The sequence below is a fragment of the Carcharodon carcharias genome, chromosome 9 (genome assembly GCF_017639515.1).
Source record: "Carcharodon carcharias isolate sCarCar2 chromosome 9, sCarCar2.pri, whole genome shotgun sequence".
Classification (NCBI taxonomy): Eukaryota; Metazoa; Chordata; class Chondrichthyes; order Lamniformes; family Lamnidae; genus Carcharodon; species Carcharodon carcharias.
In genome coordinates, this window is record NC_054475.1 from 103550120 (window position 1) to 103570189 (window position 20070).

At 41.7% G+C, this 20070-nt stretch overlaps 1 protein-coding gene across 2 annotated transcripts in view; it reads left to right on the forward strand.

The window, feature by feature from the left end:
- The window catches only part of f8 (coagulation factor VIII, procoagulant component), a 96010-nt gene that overhangs the window by 59707 nt on the left and 16233 nt on the right, over positions 1–20070 (forward strand). For both annotated transcript variants that reach the window (XM_041195849.1, XM_041195850.1), the window contains exons 15-19: positions 2068–2307; positions 2583–2811; positions 13734–13916; positions 14696–14812; positions 16492–16563. In XM_041195849.1, coding sequence (XP_041051783.1) covers positions 2068–2307; positions 2583–2811; positions 13734–13916; positions 14696–14812; positions 16492–16563 — 841 coding nt within the window. The remainder of the gene's footprint in view (positions 1–2067; positions 2308–2582; positions 2812–13733; positions 13917–14695; positions 14813–16491; positions 16564–20070) is intronic.

Sequence of the window (20070 nt, forward strand, 5' to 3'; positions counted from 1 at the left end):
TCTCCTACTCTCACATTAAGAGGTTGCAGTGGAAAAATTAATCCAAGCTGGTCTTTTGGTTCACCCTGGTTTATTTTCAAGACAACTCTTCAGCACTACTGACCTCCACACAAAGTGTTCCAGCTGTATCGTTTTATTCTATTTAGATTGGATAATCAATGCCCATCACCTGTTTAACTAGCAATTGTCTTTAACAAGGTGATTGCCATATTAACAACAGTTAGTCCAAAGTTCAGGTATCCACAAATGCCTATCAAGAGTTCAAATCTCACAATGGCAAACTATGAAACAATGTAACTTCATCTGAAACAGATGGAAACATGTTTGTACTTGAAAGAGTTACCCAAACAGGTATCCACAAATGCCTGAAGCGGCGGCGAAGGGCATGGCCCCCAAGAAGGGGCCAAAGAAAACTGCCACCAAGAAACGCGGCAAAGGTGAGAAGAAGCGCAAGAAAAGCAGGAAGGAGAGCTACAGCATCTACATCTACAAGGTGCTGAAGCAGGTCCACCCCGACACCGGCATTTCCTCTTCAGCCATGAGTGTCATCAACTTGTTCGTCAACGACATCTTCGAGCGCATCGCCTGCGAGGCTTCCCGCCTGATCCGCTACAGCAAACGGCACACCATCTCCTCCCGGGAGATCCAGACCACCGTCCGCCTCCTGTTGCCGGGGGAACTGGCCAAACACGCCGTCTCCGAGGGCACCAAGGCGGTCACTAAATATACCAGCTGCAAATAGAGCTTCTCGACAGATCTATCCACAAGTAGTGCTTGTCCTAAAGAGCCAAGTGTTTATGGTACTGGGCTTGTAACCCCAAGATCAAGAGTTCAAATCTCACAATGGCAAACTATGAAACAATGTAACTTTATCTGAAACAGATGGAAACGTGTTTGTACTCAATAGAGTTATCCACAAATAGTAGGTGGATTTGTTGCATTTCGGAGCACAGATTTACCTCGATGTTGAAGATGCAATAAATTCATGTAAACACTGGCCTTGTCTCATTTCACCAACATGGGTGACATCCGACCACACCTTAAATAAAACTTAGTTTTGAGAAAGCAGTGAAACTAAAATCAGTGTTCCCATAAAACCTGAGTCATTGGTCACCTTTCCCATCTCTCTCTCTTCCCCACCCATTCTCCCCCTCCATCTCCCCTCACCCTTTCTCCCCCCCTCCATCTCCCCTCACCCCTTCTCCCCCTCTTTTTCTCTCCCACCCCTTCACCATCGCTGCAACTGTTCAACCACAAATTATCAGAGCAACAAGAGGATTAATGTTGGGCTTTGTAACAGATTTGCTGTAATAAAAGTATTTGCTGTTATTTCAGGGGGTGGTGAGGAATTAAGTAACAGAAACACAATGTTGTTTAATATATTAGGTGTCAATTAATTGGGATGAGTCAAAATGTGGGCAGAAATAATAGGCACCCAAACCAGACATTTATACCCTGAAGGCAACAATTCTATTTTGAAGGCTGTTATTGAATCTGTAGTCACCAACCTATCAAGCAATGTATTCAAATCCTAACTACTTGTTATATAAAAATATTTTCCTCATACCATTTCTGGTCCTTTTGCCATTCACCTTAATTCTATGCTTTCTGACTATTGATCTTCAGTCATTGGAAACAGTTTCTCTTTATTTATTCTATATATCCATTTCTTTCAAATCTCCTCTCAGCCTTCTCTGCTCCAAGGGGAACAACCTCAGTTTCTCCATTTGATACATATAATTGTTTCTTTTTTTTGTTGCCTGTCATTAGTTGTGCACCTATTGTTAGGCAAAGTTTCATTGTTTTTGGAAACTACGACCTAATTAGAATAATTGTGCTGCCATTATTGCTTAGCATTGCAAGATTTTATGATTTAGTTGCTAGTTCAGGAAAACAGATGCTTGCGGTTATGCCTTTTAGGGGAAAACAGGATCCAAACTTTATGGAGAGTGATCTTAAAGGTTGAAAGGACACACTTAGTCCAACAGAGACAAAACAACTGGATAAGTAAGATGTAGATGTGAAAGCTATTCCATTTCTTGGTGTTAAACTATTCCATGTATACAGGTGAAGTTCAAGAATATGGCCTCCAGACCTTTCTCCATTCATGCTCACGGTGTGCCACGTGAGATACCTTCTGAATACAAATATGAAGAGGAGGAGCTGATAGACTGGCCTAGACAGGCTGATGATATAGTTTATCCAAATAAAACAAAGGTTTACATTTGGCATGTAACAAAGGGATCAGCACCCACTGACAAGGACTTTGACTGCAGAGCCTGGACATATTACTCAGATGTCAACCCAGTAAGTCAAAGTTTACAAAGATTTCTTGGCGAGTTGAGCTGTATGCAATATGAATTAGCTTTCTGGCTTCTTCCTATCTTTGATCCTTAATGGAAATTCTTTGAAGAAGTTTTAACCCAAGTCTTTTAAGCTAAATATAACTTTTCTGCTTTTCAGCTTCCCACTTAAACAATCTCTTGCTTCATGAGAAGAAGGTTCTGATACTGTAAGCCTAAAGGGTTACATGGAGCAGGCTGCACTGCTACAGAGTTAAATTGTGCTGTTTTTCTAATCAGGAACGAGACATCCATACGGGTTTGATTGGTCCTATAATCATTTGTAGAAGAGGGACGCTACACAAGATCGCTGATGGGAGCCTCAAGGTTCAGGAATTCTCTTTGCTTTTCATGACTTTTGATGAAAACAAAAGCTGGTACTTAGAAGACAACATCAAAATGTTCTGCGAAACCCCTTGTCATGTCAGGCCAGAGGACCCTGCATTTCAACACAGCATTAAATTTCACGGTAAGAATCCGTCAATTGATTTCAGCTTTTGACTGAATACAACATTATTTGGCTTAGGCAGAACATTGTCATTGAGCACAAGGGTATTTGTTCATGCCTGTAATTTATCCACATAGTGAATATAGCTTCTAGTAGCTGGGTCAATAGATGTTGAGGCACAGGCTGCAAACTATTTTTAGTTATAAAATACTACAGTCCCTTTTCAATTGGGTAATGCTTAAATTGGCCAAAAAGCACTATCTATTTCTATTATATTCAATTACAAAGTTACTGCTTAAACACGCCACATAGAAACAGTTATTCACTCAGTAGTTTGCACCTCATTAAGGTGCAAGTTACTGTTGACTAAAATTAAAGCTGATGGAATTGAAGGCAAATTATTGAAGGCAGCAAATAAGAGAGTAGAAATAATGGGTTTGTACTCGATTTGGAAAGAAGTGGCTCCTGTCCAAAGATCTGTGCTGAGGCATTACCTAGTCTTTCTATTTATTAAAGACCAATTTAAAATAATAGAGAGTCTGATACTGATGATATAAAGATTGGTGGCATAGTAAGCAGAGGAGATGGTGGCATAAAATTGTAAAGAGACAAGAGTGAGCAAAACTGGCAGATGAGTTTTAATAAAGATAAGTGTAAAATCATCCGTTTTGGACCAAAAATGGTTAAACCTGACCGTTATTTAAATGGAGAAAAGCTAGAAACAGTGGAAATTTGGGATCCATGTACACAGAACACTAAAATGTAATAGTCAGGTACAAATAAAAATTCAAAAAGTCTAATGGAATGTTATCCTTTATAACTAGAGGGTTAGTATATAAAGGGGAGGACATTTTGCTACAGCAGTACAAAGCTCTTATTGGACCTGGAGTTGTGTGTGCAATTTTTTGGAAGGAGGGCAGCACAGATTCACCTGAATGTTACCAGGACTACAAGGGTTATTTTTTTGAGGAAAGATTATGTAAACTAGGCTTGTAATCTCTAGAATATAGAAGGTTATGGGGTGATTTGATTGAGGTTTTTAGGTTTTGAAATAAATCAATATTTATTCAATTTCTATTCTTACCCCTGTTTTTGTCATTCTTATAGTGGGGAGTGGGAGTGGGTTGTTGAAAATATATCTCTTCTTAATACCTTACTGAGATTAAGCCAGTTTCTTACTGCTTCAACCAATCAAATGGCACTTATTGTTGTCTGCCTTTAAGGGATATCAGCATGACATCACTAGAAGGGAAATGTGTCTTGTGTTCTCGTCTCAGTCCCACTTTTGCTTTGAGCAGAGCGCACACACGGCTCTGATGTCTTCAAGCTTTATATCTATGTATACTTGCTTTCATGTGCCTAGTCTTAATAAATCAACCCACAACATGTTTGCTCAATCCCCGATGAGTGATTAGTGCCTTGTGTCTTCTACAGTAAACAAGTCAAAGGTATTATATCATTATAATGGCACAACATAGTGATCAACGGTGGTGAGAGAGGTGGCAGCAAGATTAAGTACATATACGACATGATGAACAGCCTTAGATCATGCTACATGGTGTGAGAAGACCCTTGACATTTTGGTCAGATCAAAGTGTAGTGTCAGCATCGGAGAGTGTTGAATACGCAGCTTCATGACTGTGAAGAAAAGCTTTGAAGACACAGTGCCGAGCTAGTGCTCAAATAAAAAGCTGATGAGCAGACAGGTTCCTTGTGGTAAGATTGCAGCACATAGCCTGTCAGTTCAACAAGTGGAACAGCGTGTTGAAAGGACCATCACCAGGTTAGCTCAGTCAGAAAAGGCAAGTGACCAGGATGTGAGCCAGATGATAGCAAGCAAGGGAGAGTCAAACAACAAAAAAACGAAAACACTGTCATAAAAATCAGGCCAGAGGAGGTTGCGATTATAATGGGCGGCTTCAGGAGTTGCTCAACAGTAAATTGATTAAAAAGCAAAGACGTCATTACTCTGTGGTGCTTTCCCGCCACAACTCGTCTTCATGGGCGGAACTTCAGAAAAGCTGGCGAGAGCGGCTACAGCGACACTAATCCCAGGTACTATAGAAAGAAAGTCAATGGGACATTGTCAGATCATCTGCAAAGTTCCTACGTTTGATTTGGAATGCAGCTGACCTACTTTCCGAATTCAAAATGTTTAAACAGTTTACAGAGCCATGGTTTCTTGATTCAGTTGTGCCTGAACCAGACAAGTAAGCCATAAAAATTGGCCTAGCAATTGGAAATGAAGGTCTCCACAGGCTGAACACGTCAGGATTAATAGAAAAAAAGCTAAGGGATCCCCAAAATGTATGAACTACATCAGAAGACCACTTCAGAATCAGAAGACACTTTCGTATTCATCAACTAGAGTTCATGTCATTTTGACAACAGCCTACAGAATCCATATTCATCAGCAGATGCAGAGAAAAGTGTATGTTCTGTGATTTTTCAAATGCATAACTAGCAGGCAGAGTTGTTGAGTTGGTGATCACATCCACATTCATGGAAGCATTCCAGAATGATCTGCTAGAGAAGCCCAAAACATACAGCATCGAAGAGCTACTCAAGGTTGACAAAGCTTACAGGTCCTAAGTACAACCACAATTTGTTGATGCACTTACTAGAACATCCAAACCTAGCAAGACATGTGGAAGATATGATCTTCTGCATGCACCAAGGAAATGCCCAGCTCTTCATCAATACTGCAAGGCCTGTGGCAGAAAGGGCCATTAGCAGTGGCAGTGCACTAGGGCAAAGTCTGATGCAGCCACAAGGAGCCAAATAGACCATACACAACAGATACCTTCAGGCAACAAGAATGACCATCCAGTATCTATCAGAAACATATACATGAGGCAAAACCTACTGCTATAAAACTTTCAGCATACAGCAGTTCACTAATTTCCATGTGCAGGATCCATAGTCCTGGAGTGCAAATATAATCAGTCCTCTTGGGTATCACAGATGGTCTACATTGTGGAAATTAAAGGCCCAGCAATTGCAAGCCTACCAGCAAATCGTTACCTCATAGTAGTAACAATCCATGCAATCTATCAGACATCACAAGGCAGTTCAATCTCAGTATCTAATCCTATCACTTCAGTTCTTGACCTAACATCAAAATATCCAGGAAGAAAGTGCCGATGCTATGACTCTAAGGGCAGACTTTTGCCCTCGGATGGCGGGCGGGCCCCATCAACTTGACGGCGGGCAGGCAGCCAAACTCCGCCACCGAAACGGGGCCGGCCGCCATTTTGAGTGGGCGAGCCAATTAAGGCCCGCTCAGCGGCCTTCCTGACAGGAAGCGCTATGCACTTCCTGTGCGGGGGGTGGAGGGATTCCCCATCTGTCAAGTGCGCAAAAGAGCGCACTACTCCCTGAGGCAAATTGCTGTCTCAGGGAGTTTACTGACAGGTAAGAAAAGTAAAAAAATAGAGAAATATTAAAATTATTAACATGTCCCCCTCATGTGACAATGTCACACAAGATGGGACATATTAATAAGAAACACATAAAGTTTATTAACTTTTTAAAAAACGGACATGAAACTTCACCCCGCCAGTGGATGAAGTTTCATGAATAATCTGGAGCCCGCTGGGGCTACTGGCCTGATTGCCAGCCTTAAACTTGGACGGGCAGGGTCTTTAACAAGGTGAATTAGCTTGTCAATGGCCTTAATTGGCCATTGACAGTTCAGCGGACGGACAGCTGATTTCGCTGTCCGCCCACCTTCCTGAAGATTTAAATGGACCAAATCACCGAGGGGAAAATCCTGGCCTATATTTTGACAAAATTGGCAGTTTCAAGGGAGCTATAACATTACACTTGCAGGAGAATGCAAGTCTACCAATGATCTCCCACATAATTGCAGCATCCACATACAAGACAAATCGAAGGTCAAACTAGACAAAATGGAGAGAGCTGGAATTATTAGAAGAGTACAAAAGGAGATAGATTGGGGTAGCTTGATCACGTGCATTATAAAGAAGGATGATTCATTGAGAGTATGCCTCAATCCATGACATTTAAATGCAGTCCTTACAAAATACCCACATTAGAAAAGTTAAATCCAATATTGTCAGGTGTAAAATTCTTCTCGAATCTTGATGCCAAACATGGTTACTGGTCAGTACACTCACGGAGAAGTCCCAAGAGCTTATTGTACACCATTCAGACAATACTGTTTTTAATGACTTGCTTTCAGGCCATCTGTTGCCAGGTTCTCTTTCAAACTCACATAAACCACAATGCATGCAGTGTACCAGGATGCATCTGTATCAAAGGTGTCACAGCTTCTTTGGAAGAACAAAGCAAGAACATGACCATTATCTTCACTTATTGATGCAAATAGCATATAATGAAGTTCTATTGAAGAGTCATACGGACTCGAAACGTTAACTGTATTCCTCTCCGCAGATGCTGTCAGACCTGCTGAGTTTTTCCAGATATTTTTGTTTTTGTAATGAAGGATTGGTGTTTAACGTCTGAAATGCAACATCAACCTGCAAATCAATTTCTTCAATTTTGTTTATTCCAGTACTGGCATATGTCATTATCCAAGTAAAAAAGAGGATATTAAGACCATGCCAACTCCTTAAGATAAGGACGATCTTGATTTCTAGGTCTCTTTAATTTCTGGTCTCCTTGCATTCCCAATTTCACTCAAAAATCTTCATTGCTAAGGGAATTGTTGAGAAAGGACATGCCTTTCCTGTGGCATGAAGACCTTCAATACCTTTTTGAAGCACTGAAACAGCCATTATCAGAAAAACATTGTAATCTTATGATCCTATGGAGACAACTACCCTGGCGATAGATGCTTCACAGAGAAGTCCGGGAGCATGCATACTGCAAAAAAGCAAACTGATTGCATTTGCTTCAAAATCTCTGTCCGTAACGCAATCCAACTACTCTAACGTCGAATAGGAAAAGTTAGCTTTAATGTTTGGAGTCACACGTTTTCATACTTATCTATTTGGCAAAATATTTGTGGTAGTGACTAACCACAAGTCACTGGAGATGATTTTGGCAAAAACCATAGACCAGTTCACCATCAAGATTGCAATGACTCTTGATAAAGATTCAAGGTTACAACTGTGAGTTTATGCACAAGCCAGGCAATTTGATGATCACATCAGATACACTTAACAGATTGCCTAACCCAGTGACAACAGAAGATATATCCTTAAATCTACAAGGTAACTTAATTGACATTGAACTGGAAGATGTTCTCCAAATTGATCTGGTACATTTTGCGCAATGCAAATGCCAGCAGCTACAAGAAGAAGCGATGAAAGATTCTACACTATAGAAACCGGGAAAACCATCATCAGAGGATTGCCTGATTCAATGCATCAGGTCCACAAACATGTAAGGTCAGTTTGGCCTTTTTGGGATGAGCTAGGCATCTCTTGAGGAGTCACTTTTAAAGGCAGGTAGTTCATCATACCGGAATCTTTGTGTCTTGGTATTATTTAACAACTCCAGCACTCACACATGGGGATTGATTGGACAAGTAGACTCCAAGAGAGATAGTCTCTTAGCCGGTATGAACAATGACATGGAAATCATCATCAAGACGTGCGAGGCATATCAAGAGCATATGCTAAGTCAGCACAAAGCACCATTGATTCTGCATGAAGTTCCCACCCAGCCTAGGTCCAAAATCGCCTCAGACCTCTTTCATGTCTATGGCAATGACTTCATTTCATCATCGATACTTTACCACGTACCCCATAATTTCACAAATGTCAAGCACAATGGTCATGCCCACTCTAAGTGCTATTCCAGTTTATTTGGTGTGCCTTGAGAGATCATTACAGACAACTGGTCACAATTTTTTGGTAAGCCATTTCAGGATGTGTGAGAAGTGGAATATTGATCACATTACTTCTTCACCTCATTACCCTAGCTCTAACAGCCTAACTGAACAAGTGATTCACATGGTGAAATCCCTGATTCTCAAATGTAGACAGAACAAACAAGGTCTAGATATTGCAATGTGACATCTGAGAGCAGCACCTTTAAGTGCAACTATTCCATCACTGGCAGAGCTCGTGTTTGGTAGAAGAATGCAAACCAATTTAACTATTCTTAGCCATCATTCTACTCTCTCAGAAACTAGAGAGCAACTAGAGAGCTAAAAGAGAAAACAATCAATATGCACAATAAAAATGCAGGTACAGAATTGCCAAGTTCACAGTTGGGACAACAAGTTCGCATCCAGGATCCCACAGAAGGTATGTGACAATCAGCCGAGGTGACAAGGATTTGTTCAGAGCCAAGGTCATATGAAGTCATTACACACAGGGACCAAGGCTCCATTGATAGCACCTTCCAAACCCATGACCACCACCAACTAGAAGGACAGGGGCAGCAAACAGATGGGAAGACCACCACCTGAAAGTTCCCCTCCAAGCCACTCACTCACCATCCTGACTGGGAAATATATTACCGTTCCTTCACTGTCACTGGGTCAAAATCCTGGAACTCCCTTCCTAACAGCACTGTGGATATACCTACACTACATGGACTGCAGCTGTTCAAGAAGGCAGCTCAACACTACCTTCTCAAGGGCAGTTAAGAATGGGCAATAAATGCTGGCCTAGCCAGCAACACTCACATCCCATGAATAAATGTTTTTTGAAAGCGCAACAGTGAGGCATAACCACTATCAAATCAGACCCATTTCAGCTCCTCAACCACCGTACAGTTCTATTGCATCTAGGACAAGATCCCAAATGCAACCAGGAACAACATCCAAAAATGGCAATCCCACGGATCACTGTGAGCAATTAAAGAAACACCCAGACAAGGTTACCATTACAAGATCTGGGTGTACCAGCAGCTCATGTTTACACTTTAGAGCCTCAGATTCATCAGTTCTGTGCATTTATGTAATGGTAACTAAACCTGAACATGTATCTTAAATGGTTATACTTCTTTGGAAGGAGTGGGGGAGATCTTTAAAAAGAAAGGGGGGTGTTGTAATATGCCTTTAAGGGATATCAGCATGACATCACTAGAAAGAAATGTCATGTGATCCAGTCTCAGTTCCTCTTTTGCTTTGAGCAGAGCACACACACGATTCAAGCTTTATAGCTATGTATAAATGTTCTCATGTGCCTGGTCTTAATAAATGAGCCCACAACGTGTTTACCAAATCCTTTATGAACAATTGGCGCTTTGTGTCTTGTACAGTAAATAAGCCCAAAATATTATATCATGACAACACCATGACAGCCTGGTCCAACCAGTAGTGAGAAAATTGTATAAGTCACGCCTACCTCAATCAACTGCATCTGTAAGGACTCCCTGAAATAGGCAGCTGATTGCATTACAACCTATGCAATTTATCCACTTAATTGTAATTCCCTCCGCATTCTTTTTTGAGGATGCAGATGATGTGGCATTTGATTCATCTTGGGAATAACCTGGAAGTCAACATTACGTGCTAGAAGGGAAAGAAATCTCCATACTGTCACAATTCATAGTATTTAATATTATGTTCTGTGATGTGCCTATCATTAAAATCTAGTTGCCATGGCTAGAGCCTCTATTCTTGGCTTGGTCTCAATGTGGAGCTACTCACTGTAGCTCAGCAATTCTCCAAATGCCCCAACTGTTCTGATTCAATTCTGCCTTGATTTCTATGATTAAAAAGATTTTTTTGTAATTGAAGGATTAAATTAAAGAAGGCCTCTCAAAAGCACTTAGTTTGTATTATTCACACTTTTAACTCACAGGGCTTTAACAACGAATTATAATTTAAGGTTTAAAGTTAGACAATAATGATGAGGTACTCTCTACTTAAAAAGCATGCGGGAAAAAACAAAATCAAGTGCACAAGAAGCGCAAACTATCCTAACGACGATCGATGAAAAATACACAAGCATTCTGGCACAATCCTACCACAATTCCAGCGGAGGTGAACCAAAGGGTCAGAATTAAAGCCTTGGCATTGTAGAACTGTCACTGCCCTGAAACTTTGACCAGAGCATCCCATTAAGTTGTCATGGCGATGCTTCCATGTCCAATTAAGGGAAGCTGTTGGAATCTTGAAGTTGGAGGGTCAAGGAGAGGCCTTCTAGCTTCTGAGGAGCACCTGGCTGCATTATAAAGTAAGTAACTGGGGAGATTTCCTCTCAGACACTTTTGAAAAACTTTAATTAAAAGCTCAAAAAGCAGCCAGTGTGATTGAGGGGGTGGGGGGAAGGGGGAGCGTAGTGGTGAGGAGGGTGGCCTTTGGCTGTACCCTTACACAAGCAGGCAGCGAGGACTAGTAGTCTTAAGAGGAGCGCTGACACCCAAGCTTGCCGCTGGGTATACATTTCCAGGCAGTCAATCCGCCCTTTGTCTTGTCGGGAAATTGGAGGCCAACTGCAATATCCAGTTAGCCTTATAAACTTAACCTTAACAAGGCCCCTAATGAGCCCTATTGGCTGTCTGTCTTGTTGGGGAGTGAATAACCTTCCTAGCCCCGAAACCGCGTCGGCCAGAATGCCTGACGGTAGGAACAAGGTCAGCAAGCCAGCATGCTGGCCAGCCTCAAAATTTTTGGGCCTCGTCCACGTCCATTCCTGATGTTGACAGGGCCCGATGATTCAACTCTAGCATTGTGTCCTGGACTTGCAAAAGATTTTTCTTAATTATTACAAAGGATTTCAGCTCTTTCAAAGAGGGCTGATAAATATTTTGCTGTAGGTGTTTGTCACAAGAACACAAGAAATAGGAGCAGGAGTAAACCACCTGTCCCATTGAGCCTGCTCCACCATTCTTAACGATCATGGCTGATCTTGGGCTTCAACTCCATTTTCCCACCTGCTCGCCATATCCCTTAATTCACTGAGAGACCAAAGATCTGTCTATCCCTGCCTTAAAGGTATTCAACGATAGAGCATCCTCAGCCCTCTGGGGTAGAGAATTCCAAAGATTCACAACCCTTTGAGTGAAGTAATCTTTCCTCATCTCAGTCCTAAATGCTTGGCCCCTTATCCTGAGACGGTGCCCCTGTGCTTTAGATTCCCCAACCAGCAGAAACAATCTCTGTGTGTACCCTATCAAGCCCCTTCAGAATTTTGTAGGTTGCAATGAGATCGCATCTCATACTCCTAAAGTCCAGAGAATATAAGCACAATTTACTCAGCCTCTCAGCATAGGACAAGCCCCTCATCCCAGAGACCAATCTAGTGAACCTTTGCTGTACCGCCTCAAATGCAAGTATATCCTTTCTTAAGTGTGGAGGCCAAAACTGTACATGTAATCCAGATGTGGTCACACCAAAACCAATTGTACCAAGACTTCTTTCTTCTTGTACACCAATTCCCTTGCAATAAAAGCCAACATGCCATTTGCCTTCCCAATTGCTTGTTGCACCTGCAAGCTAACTATCTGCATTCCTTGTACAAGTGCACCCAAATCTCTTTGAACATCAACATTTACAAGTTTCACATCTTTTAAAAATATTGTTTTTTTTATTCTTATAACCAAAGTAATTACTTCAAACTTCCCCACATTATAGTCCATCTGTCACCGTGTTGCCCACTCATTTAACCTGTCTATATCTCTTTGAAGCCTCTCTGTGTCCCCCCCACAGCTTAGCTTCCTACCTAGCTTGGTATCATCAGCAAATTTTGATACATTATTCTCTGTCTCTTCACTTGAGTCATTAATAAAGATTGTAAATAGATGAGGCCCAGCACTGATCCATGCAGCACTCCGTTATTCACAGCCTGCCAACTTGAAAAAGTCCCTTTTATGCCCGCTCTCTGCTTTCTTTGGTTAACCAATCCTCTATCCATGTTAAATATTACCCCCAACTCCATAAGCCCTTATCTTGCCTATTAACCTTTAGTGTGGCACTTAATCGAATGCCTTTTGGATATTCAGTTATAATACAACTACTGGTTCCCCTTTATCTACCCTACTAGTTACATCCTCATAAAAACTCCAATAAATTTGTCAAACAGGATTTTCCTTTAGTAAAACCACGTTGACTTGTTGTAATTATGCAATGCTTTTCCAAGTGCATTGTTAAGACTTGCTTAATAATAGATTCCAACATTTTCCCAACAACTGATGTTAGACTAATTGGCCTGTAGTTCATTTTTACTCTCTCTCTCCTTTCTTGAAAAGTGGTGTAACATTTGCCATCTTCCAACCTAATGGGATTGGCCCTGAATCTAAGGAATTTTAGAAAGTCATAGACAGCACATCCACTATCTCTGCAGCTATCTCTTTTAGAACCCTAGGGTGTAGGTCATCAGGTTCCAGGGATTCATTGGATTTTAGCCCCTTAAGTTTCGCCAATACTTTTTCCCTACTGATATTAATTTCCTTAATTTCTTCACTCATTTTAGCCCCTAGGTTACTGTCTATTTCTGGTATGAAACTTGTGTCTGCTACTGTGAGGACAGACACAAAATATTTGTTCAATGCCTCTGCCATTTCCTCATTCCCCATGATAATTTCTCCTGTCTCTGCTTCTAAGGGATAAACGTTTACTTTAGCTACTCTCTTCCTCTTTACTTACTTATACAAGTTCTTACAATTTGTTTTCACATTAATGGCTGGTTTACTCTCATATTCTATTTTCTTCCTTTTTATCACATTTTTTGGTGGCCCTCTGCTGGTTGTCAGTGAGATGCAAATTAGAGCATATTTTCCAGCTGTTGCATGGGCTGCTGGATAATGTTTCTGATTTTGACCACAAGTCTAATTTTTAAGACCCATGTGTCTGATTTTCAAGTAAACAAATTGGGAGCATGCATTCCACATGAAGAGAAGAAAGTCAGATGGTCCAATTCTTCTACAACAAGCCAGCTTTCTACTGATCACAGTAACGGTATAAGCTGTTGAATGTTCAACTTGCTTAACAATTGAGCTCTGGAGTGTCCTTTAGGGACATCCAGTAACATTCCTTTAGTCTTTGCTTTTTCTTGCAGCCATCAATGGGCATGTGGCAGAAACCCTGCCGGGGTTGGTAATGGCACAGAACCGATTAATCCACTGGCATCTCATAAACATGGTTGGATCTGCTGGTATCTACAGTGTGCATTTTCACGGCCAACCTTTTATAATGAGAAGATCCAAAGAGCATAGGATGGGTGTTTACACACTGTTCCCTGGTGAGTATTTCAAAATATAACTTATAAACTTCACCTCTTCATCATATAGTCATCTCTGATACACACTACACCCGTTACTGTAGTAGACTCTGATATTTTCCATGTCTCTCTCTATAGTATACATGGATATATCACACATTAGATACCATTTCTTAAGAGGCTATATTACAGATTTTAATGCCATCATCATTTAATGTGTGAGATCCTGAATGATTTGTCTCTGTAAACTGCAATGTCCATCCCTCTATGTCCTTGCTGTAAACTGTAGGTTTAGATAGCAAGTGGTCTACTTCTCTGTGTCTTAACATGGCAGTATGCTGCCGTCACCTCTCAATCTGTCAGACCACCTTGTATAGCATTAAGTGATATAGTATTTTGGCAGGGCAGTGATGAAATTTGATAGCACGCTGTTCACTATCCGCATGTTGCATCTGCTTTCCTAATTATTGATTTTAAGTATTCCATTTTTTTTTGCATCTTAAAAGGTCAATGACTTAGCAGTCACTCAGCAGGTTTATATAATTAGTAACAGTGACAAGGAAGGTCACATAGTTGATGCCCAGTCTGGCTGAGTTAGCTTATCTCAATCACAATGGTAGGTGTCCTACAACTGATCTTCCAGCGCCCATGGACTGGGTTTAGAGGGGGAACTAAATTAGCCAAAGTTGCTGCATATTATCCTGTTGTTATTAGCCAGTAGCTTTAGTGTACTTTTTGGTAGTTTTCTGCTTTCATATTTTTTGGTTATGTGAATTTCTTTAATACATTCATTATCATAGGTTCATTTGGAACCATCGAAATGTACCCGACCAAAGTGGGCTATTGGCTTGTGGACTGTGAGACTGCTGAACACGAAAAGGCAGGGATGCGTGCCATTTTCCTAGTCTACAATGCCTGTGGGTATTATTCTCCTGCATATTAGTCATGGATATGTGGCATAAATGATGATAAATAGATAATGTTACAGCAATTAACACATTGCAAAAGAGCTGAATAATTATCTGAACAGTGACAGGAATTTGATTGAAGAATCAAGAAGAGAGGTCCTGGCTCCAAATGACAGTAAATTAGGTGATGCTCAGATTCGGTTTTAAAAGACTGAAGATTCTATGAGAAGGGAAAGGTGAGGGACAATTTGGGCCAAATTTTCATGCTGCCCAAATGGCAGGCAGGATCCGATTCCGAGATTCCAGGCCCCATTCCTGGTGCCGGCAGTGTTCACCAGCTCATGATAAGGGTATGGGTAGTGTACACACACCCTGTACTCCTGACCTGGCTGTTTCTAATGCAGGGATAGGTATCACCTGGCCCTCTGCAGCTTCTCCATGACCCCATGGTTCATTGCCCCTGGTTTGTCCCTGTAAACTGCAATGTCCATCTCTCTTGTCCTTGCTGTAAACTGTAGGATTAGACAGCAAACTGTCTACTTCTCTGTGTCTTAATATAGGCAGTATGGTGCTGTCACCTCTCAATTCGTCGGACCATTGAGTCATTTAGTATTTTGGCAATGATGAAATTTTATAGCACACTGTTTACTAACTACACATTCCATCTGCTTTCATACATTGGTGATATTAAATGTTCTGGGTTTTTTGCACATCTTAAAAGGACAATGACTCAGCAGGTTTATACAATAGTAACAGTAACAAGGAAGGTCAGACAATTGATCCCCAGTCAGACTAAGTTAGCTCATCTCAATCACAATGGTAGGTGACCTACAACTGATCTTCCAGCGCCCATGGACTGGGTTTAGAAGTGGAACTAAATTAGCCAAAGTTGCTGCTCATGATCATGATTCATCGACTCCTGGGTGAAGATGTGCACAACAGAGGAGTCATGAACCATAGTCTGGATTCAGGAAACTATTCAAAGGTTAATTTATACTACCACCAACCCCCCCGACCTCCTCAGCCCCTGCCACTTCCAATGGCCCCTCATAGCCACCATGCCATCTCAACGCCAATTCATGCCCCTCAGCCACTCCCCATGGCCCCTCATACTCTCCATGCCAATTCAATGCCAATTCATGTCTCTTCCATGCCCATTCACCCAGCATACACTATGTTCACAACCAATGAGCCATATAATAACAGTGGCAAGATGGAACTGCTGAGGAGAATGATTGAAGCAGAAGAGAATACAAAGTTATGTTGGAGCAGTGGAATTAGTTTGAGAGTTCGCTACCAAAGACCGACCTCAGACACAAAGAGCCAAATGAGTCAAAAGTGAGGTTGGAACAATACCTGAGGTGCTGCCACTGATATTTTAATCTAAAATGTTAATTTTTAATTAAATGCTTTAGTGCGTTAACAGACGCTTGACATGAAAAAGTGACAAGTTCATAATAGTCTTCAGGGTAACTCTTCCAAATTTTTTAGCTCCCTAACTGAAGAAGAAGTGCCCTTTAACCTTTCGAATCATGGAAGTCAATTTCCAGGCATAAGAAACAGAGAGAAACTAATTTAAATCAGATTGTGAACATGACACTGCTTCTCACAACAAGTAAGATTTGAATTGGACTGAAATATCATAATGGATTGGTACTTATACTGTAACAATAGTCTTCATATTTCAGACTGCAGAGTGCCCCTGGGTCTAGCAACTGGAAGAATAGAAGATTCACAACTCACAGCTTCTGGACACATCGGTCAGTGAAACTTTACTGAAATCTTCCATTTTTCACAAGATTGAATCCTTCAGCACTGGGGTCGGGGGAGGGAAAGAAGTGGTGGAGGAGCAGGGTTTAACCTTACTTACTGACAGAAACTAGGCAGGTGGACAATTAAAATGGCTTGGGTTATTTATCTGCAGAAAACTATCTGCTCCCCCCAGCTGCCCCTGTGAGCAGCTGGTAAAGACATGCATCCTGAAGCTTATGGGATCTTTCTTTAAACATGCTAATCGGTGTTTGGTGTGATCAATCAAACCGCAATGGCATTTTCAATCAGGCCTCAACAAGCAGGCCTTTCCAGATGTAGAGAGTACCGGCAACATGGTAACGAAGCCCAGTGGTTAAATTCACCTTAGCTCCATGCTGCTGCTATCGGGCAAGAAAACTGACTTACACAGTTTCACACAGGAAACCCTCTAGAACTTGCTATCTATACAACTCACTTTCCTTGAATTATTATTTCAGTACATCCTTGAAGAGGAAAAATAGTATAATGTTGTATCAGTCTTGTGATTTCTATTTATTGGATAGCTGTACATTTATAAAATTGATCATGACACTGGCTAAGCAAATAAAAAAAAAAGCTGCATACTCAAGATTGCATGGGGTACTTTTCCTCTGTGTGGTAAATGGCACTGTGGGTATGTAGCTACATAAAGCAGGTCGAGCCAAGGTGAATTCCTAGCTAGGCAGCAGTACCATGAAAAACAAAATCAGCCAGGGCTTGAATTTACCACTCTTAGAAAATCGTGGACAGGAATTTGCCCTTGGTGGGGATGCTCAGTGGGAGCGGGCAGGGGCTGTTGGGAAGCCAACCGCCACACGCGATCGGCGCCACACCGCGATTTCATATGGGCTGGTCAATTGAGGCCCGCCCTGCGTGGATCGTGAGTGGCAGCACTCGGCGCTGCCTGTGCGGGTGGGAAGAGGAGGAGGAAGAGCTAGGCCTAGCACGCAGTTCACGCTTGCATGAGAAAGAGCACTTCAATCTCCGAGGCATCAGGGAAATTGAAGCGCTGTGTAAAAAAAAACGAAGAGAATAAAAATTTAATAAAACATATCCCTTCATGTGACTCTGTCACACAGTCCAGTATTTTCAGGTCGGTGTGCAGGGATGGGGCCTGCTCGCCGACGTGTAAAATGACGCATGGTGACATTGGGCGTGTGTCCCAACATCATTGTGCGTCATTCAGATCTTCAGTTCAGCGGGTGCGCTCCAGAGTCAGTTGCGCACCCACCGAACTGTCAAAAACTTCTTCAGGCCATTTAAATAACAATTTAAATAATTAACATAGCTACCCATCCAACCTTAAGGTTGGCGGGCAGGTGAAGAGCCCAGGCGGCCTTCGCATTTGTCATGAAACCTTATCCACGGGCAGGATGAGGTTTCATGAACGATTTATAAATCAAATAAATTTTTTAATTAAAATTCATTGACATGTCCCAGCTCATGTGGGGACATGTCTGAATTATTCTTTTCTCTTTATTTAAATTTTTCATAATGAAACTTATCTCCCTCAGGCAGCTCTGTGCCTTGGGAGATTTCTGTGCTCTTTTGCGCACATGCGCAAAAGAGCACAGGCCCCAACTCAGCCTCCTCACCCCCCCGCCCGCACAGGGTGCACACAGTGCTTCCAGGTGAGCGTCACACTTGGTGGGCCTTAATTGGCCCACCCACGTTAAATGGCTGCGCACCCGCCTGCGCCCGCTCCCACTCAGCCCCTCAATAAGCTGGGGCATGCTTTTAATTCAAAAATAAAGTGTTTATTTAATGTTTATTTGCTATAGGAAACATCATCCTGCTTGTGTATGAGGTTTCCTAAAAAATGTAAAGGCTGCTTGGCCTTATTGGCCTGCCCACCGAACCTTTAGGCAGCGTAAATTGAATTTAATTAGATTGTTAATGGCCTTAATAGGCCTTTTAATTATTGGCAGCGCGCCCATGGAACGAAATACCGCGAGACTGTGCAATGACGCCGGGACACATGCCCAAAGTTATCAACTATTATTTTACACTCAGGCACGTCGAATACACAGCCACACGCCGGGCATAATATTCTGCCCAGTATGTGTGGACAGATCAGGCCTGGCTGTGCTATCTCTTAAGGTAAGTATACGAACATATGAATTAGGAGAAGGGAGTAGGCCACTCGGCCGTCGAGCCTGCTCCACCATTTGATTAGATCATGGCTGATCTGATTGTGAGCTCGATTCTACTTTCCTGTCTACTCCCTATAACCTTTGACTCCCCTGTCAGTCAAGAATCTGTCTAACTCAGCCCTAAGAATATTCAATAACCTTGCCTCCACTGCTCTCTGGGGATGAGAATTCCACAGACTAATGACCTTCTGAGAGAAAAAAATTTCTCCTCATCTCTGTCTTAAAACTGTGTCCCATGGTTCAAGTCTCTCCCAGAAGGGGAAACATCCTCTCAGCATCTACCTGTCAAGTCCCTTCACTATCTTATATGTTTCAATAAGATCACCTCTCATTTCTCCAAACTTCAATGGATACAGGACAAACATGTCTAACCTTTCCTCATAAGATAACCCCTTCATACCAGGAATCAGCTGAGTGAACCTTCTCTGAACTGATTCTAATGTAATTATAGTACACTGTCTCAAAACCCTAGGACATGTTGGATTTTGGACTTTACCAGATTTTGGATTGGGCGATTCGGGCAGTGAGCGGTTCGGGCCAAACCGGGTTGGGTGGGGTCAAGAGTCACTTGGAGTGCGGCAAAGTGGATAACTAGTCTAGCGTCACACTGCACCAATACAGTGAATAGCCAAATTGTCCAGTTAAGTTTTTTGCTCATTTTACTCAATTAAAATTGATGCAAGACATGTAAAGGTGTCCAGTTTTTGGACAGCCAGTCTTGAGACTTCTAAAGTATGGAGATCAAAGCTGTACATATTATTCCAGATATGACCTCACTAGACCCTGTACAATGTAGCAAAGTTTCTCTACTTTTATATTCCATTCCCCTTGCAATAAACATCATTCATTTGTCTTCCTAATCATTTGCTGTACCTGCATGCTAATTTTTTGTGATTCATGTACCAGGACACCAGATCCCTCTGGACTAGAGTTCTGCAATCTCTCTCCATTTAAATAATATACAGTTTTTCTATTCTTTCTGCAAAGTGGATATTTTCCCACATCATACTCCCATCTGCTAATTTTTTGTCCACTCACTTAACTTGTCTATATCTCTTTCCTGATTCCTTTGTCCTCTTCACACCATAGAATAGAATCATTGAATCACAAGACACAGGAAGGTCATTCAGAGTTTGTGCGGCTCTTTCAAAGAGCAATCTGGTTAGTCCCATTCCCCCATTCTTTCCCCACACCACTACAATTGTTTTCTCCTTCAAGTATTTATCCAATTCCCTTTTGAAAGCTACAATTGAATCTATATTTACCACCTTATCAGGCAGTGCAGTCCAAATCATAACCACCCATTGGGCAGGATTTTTTAGA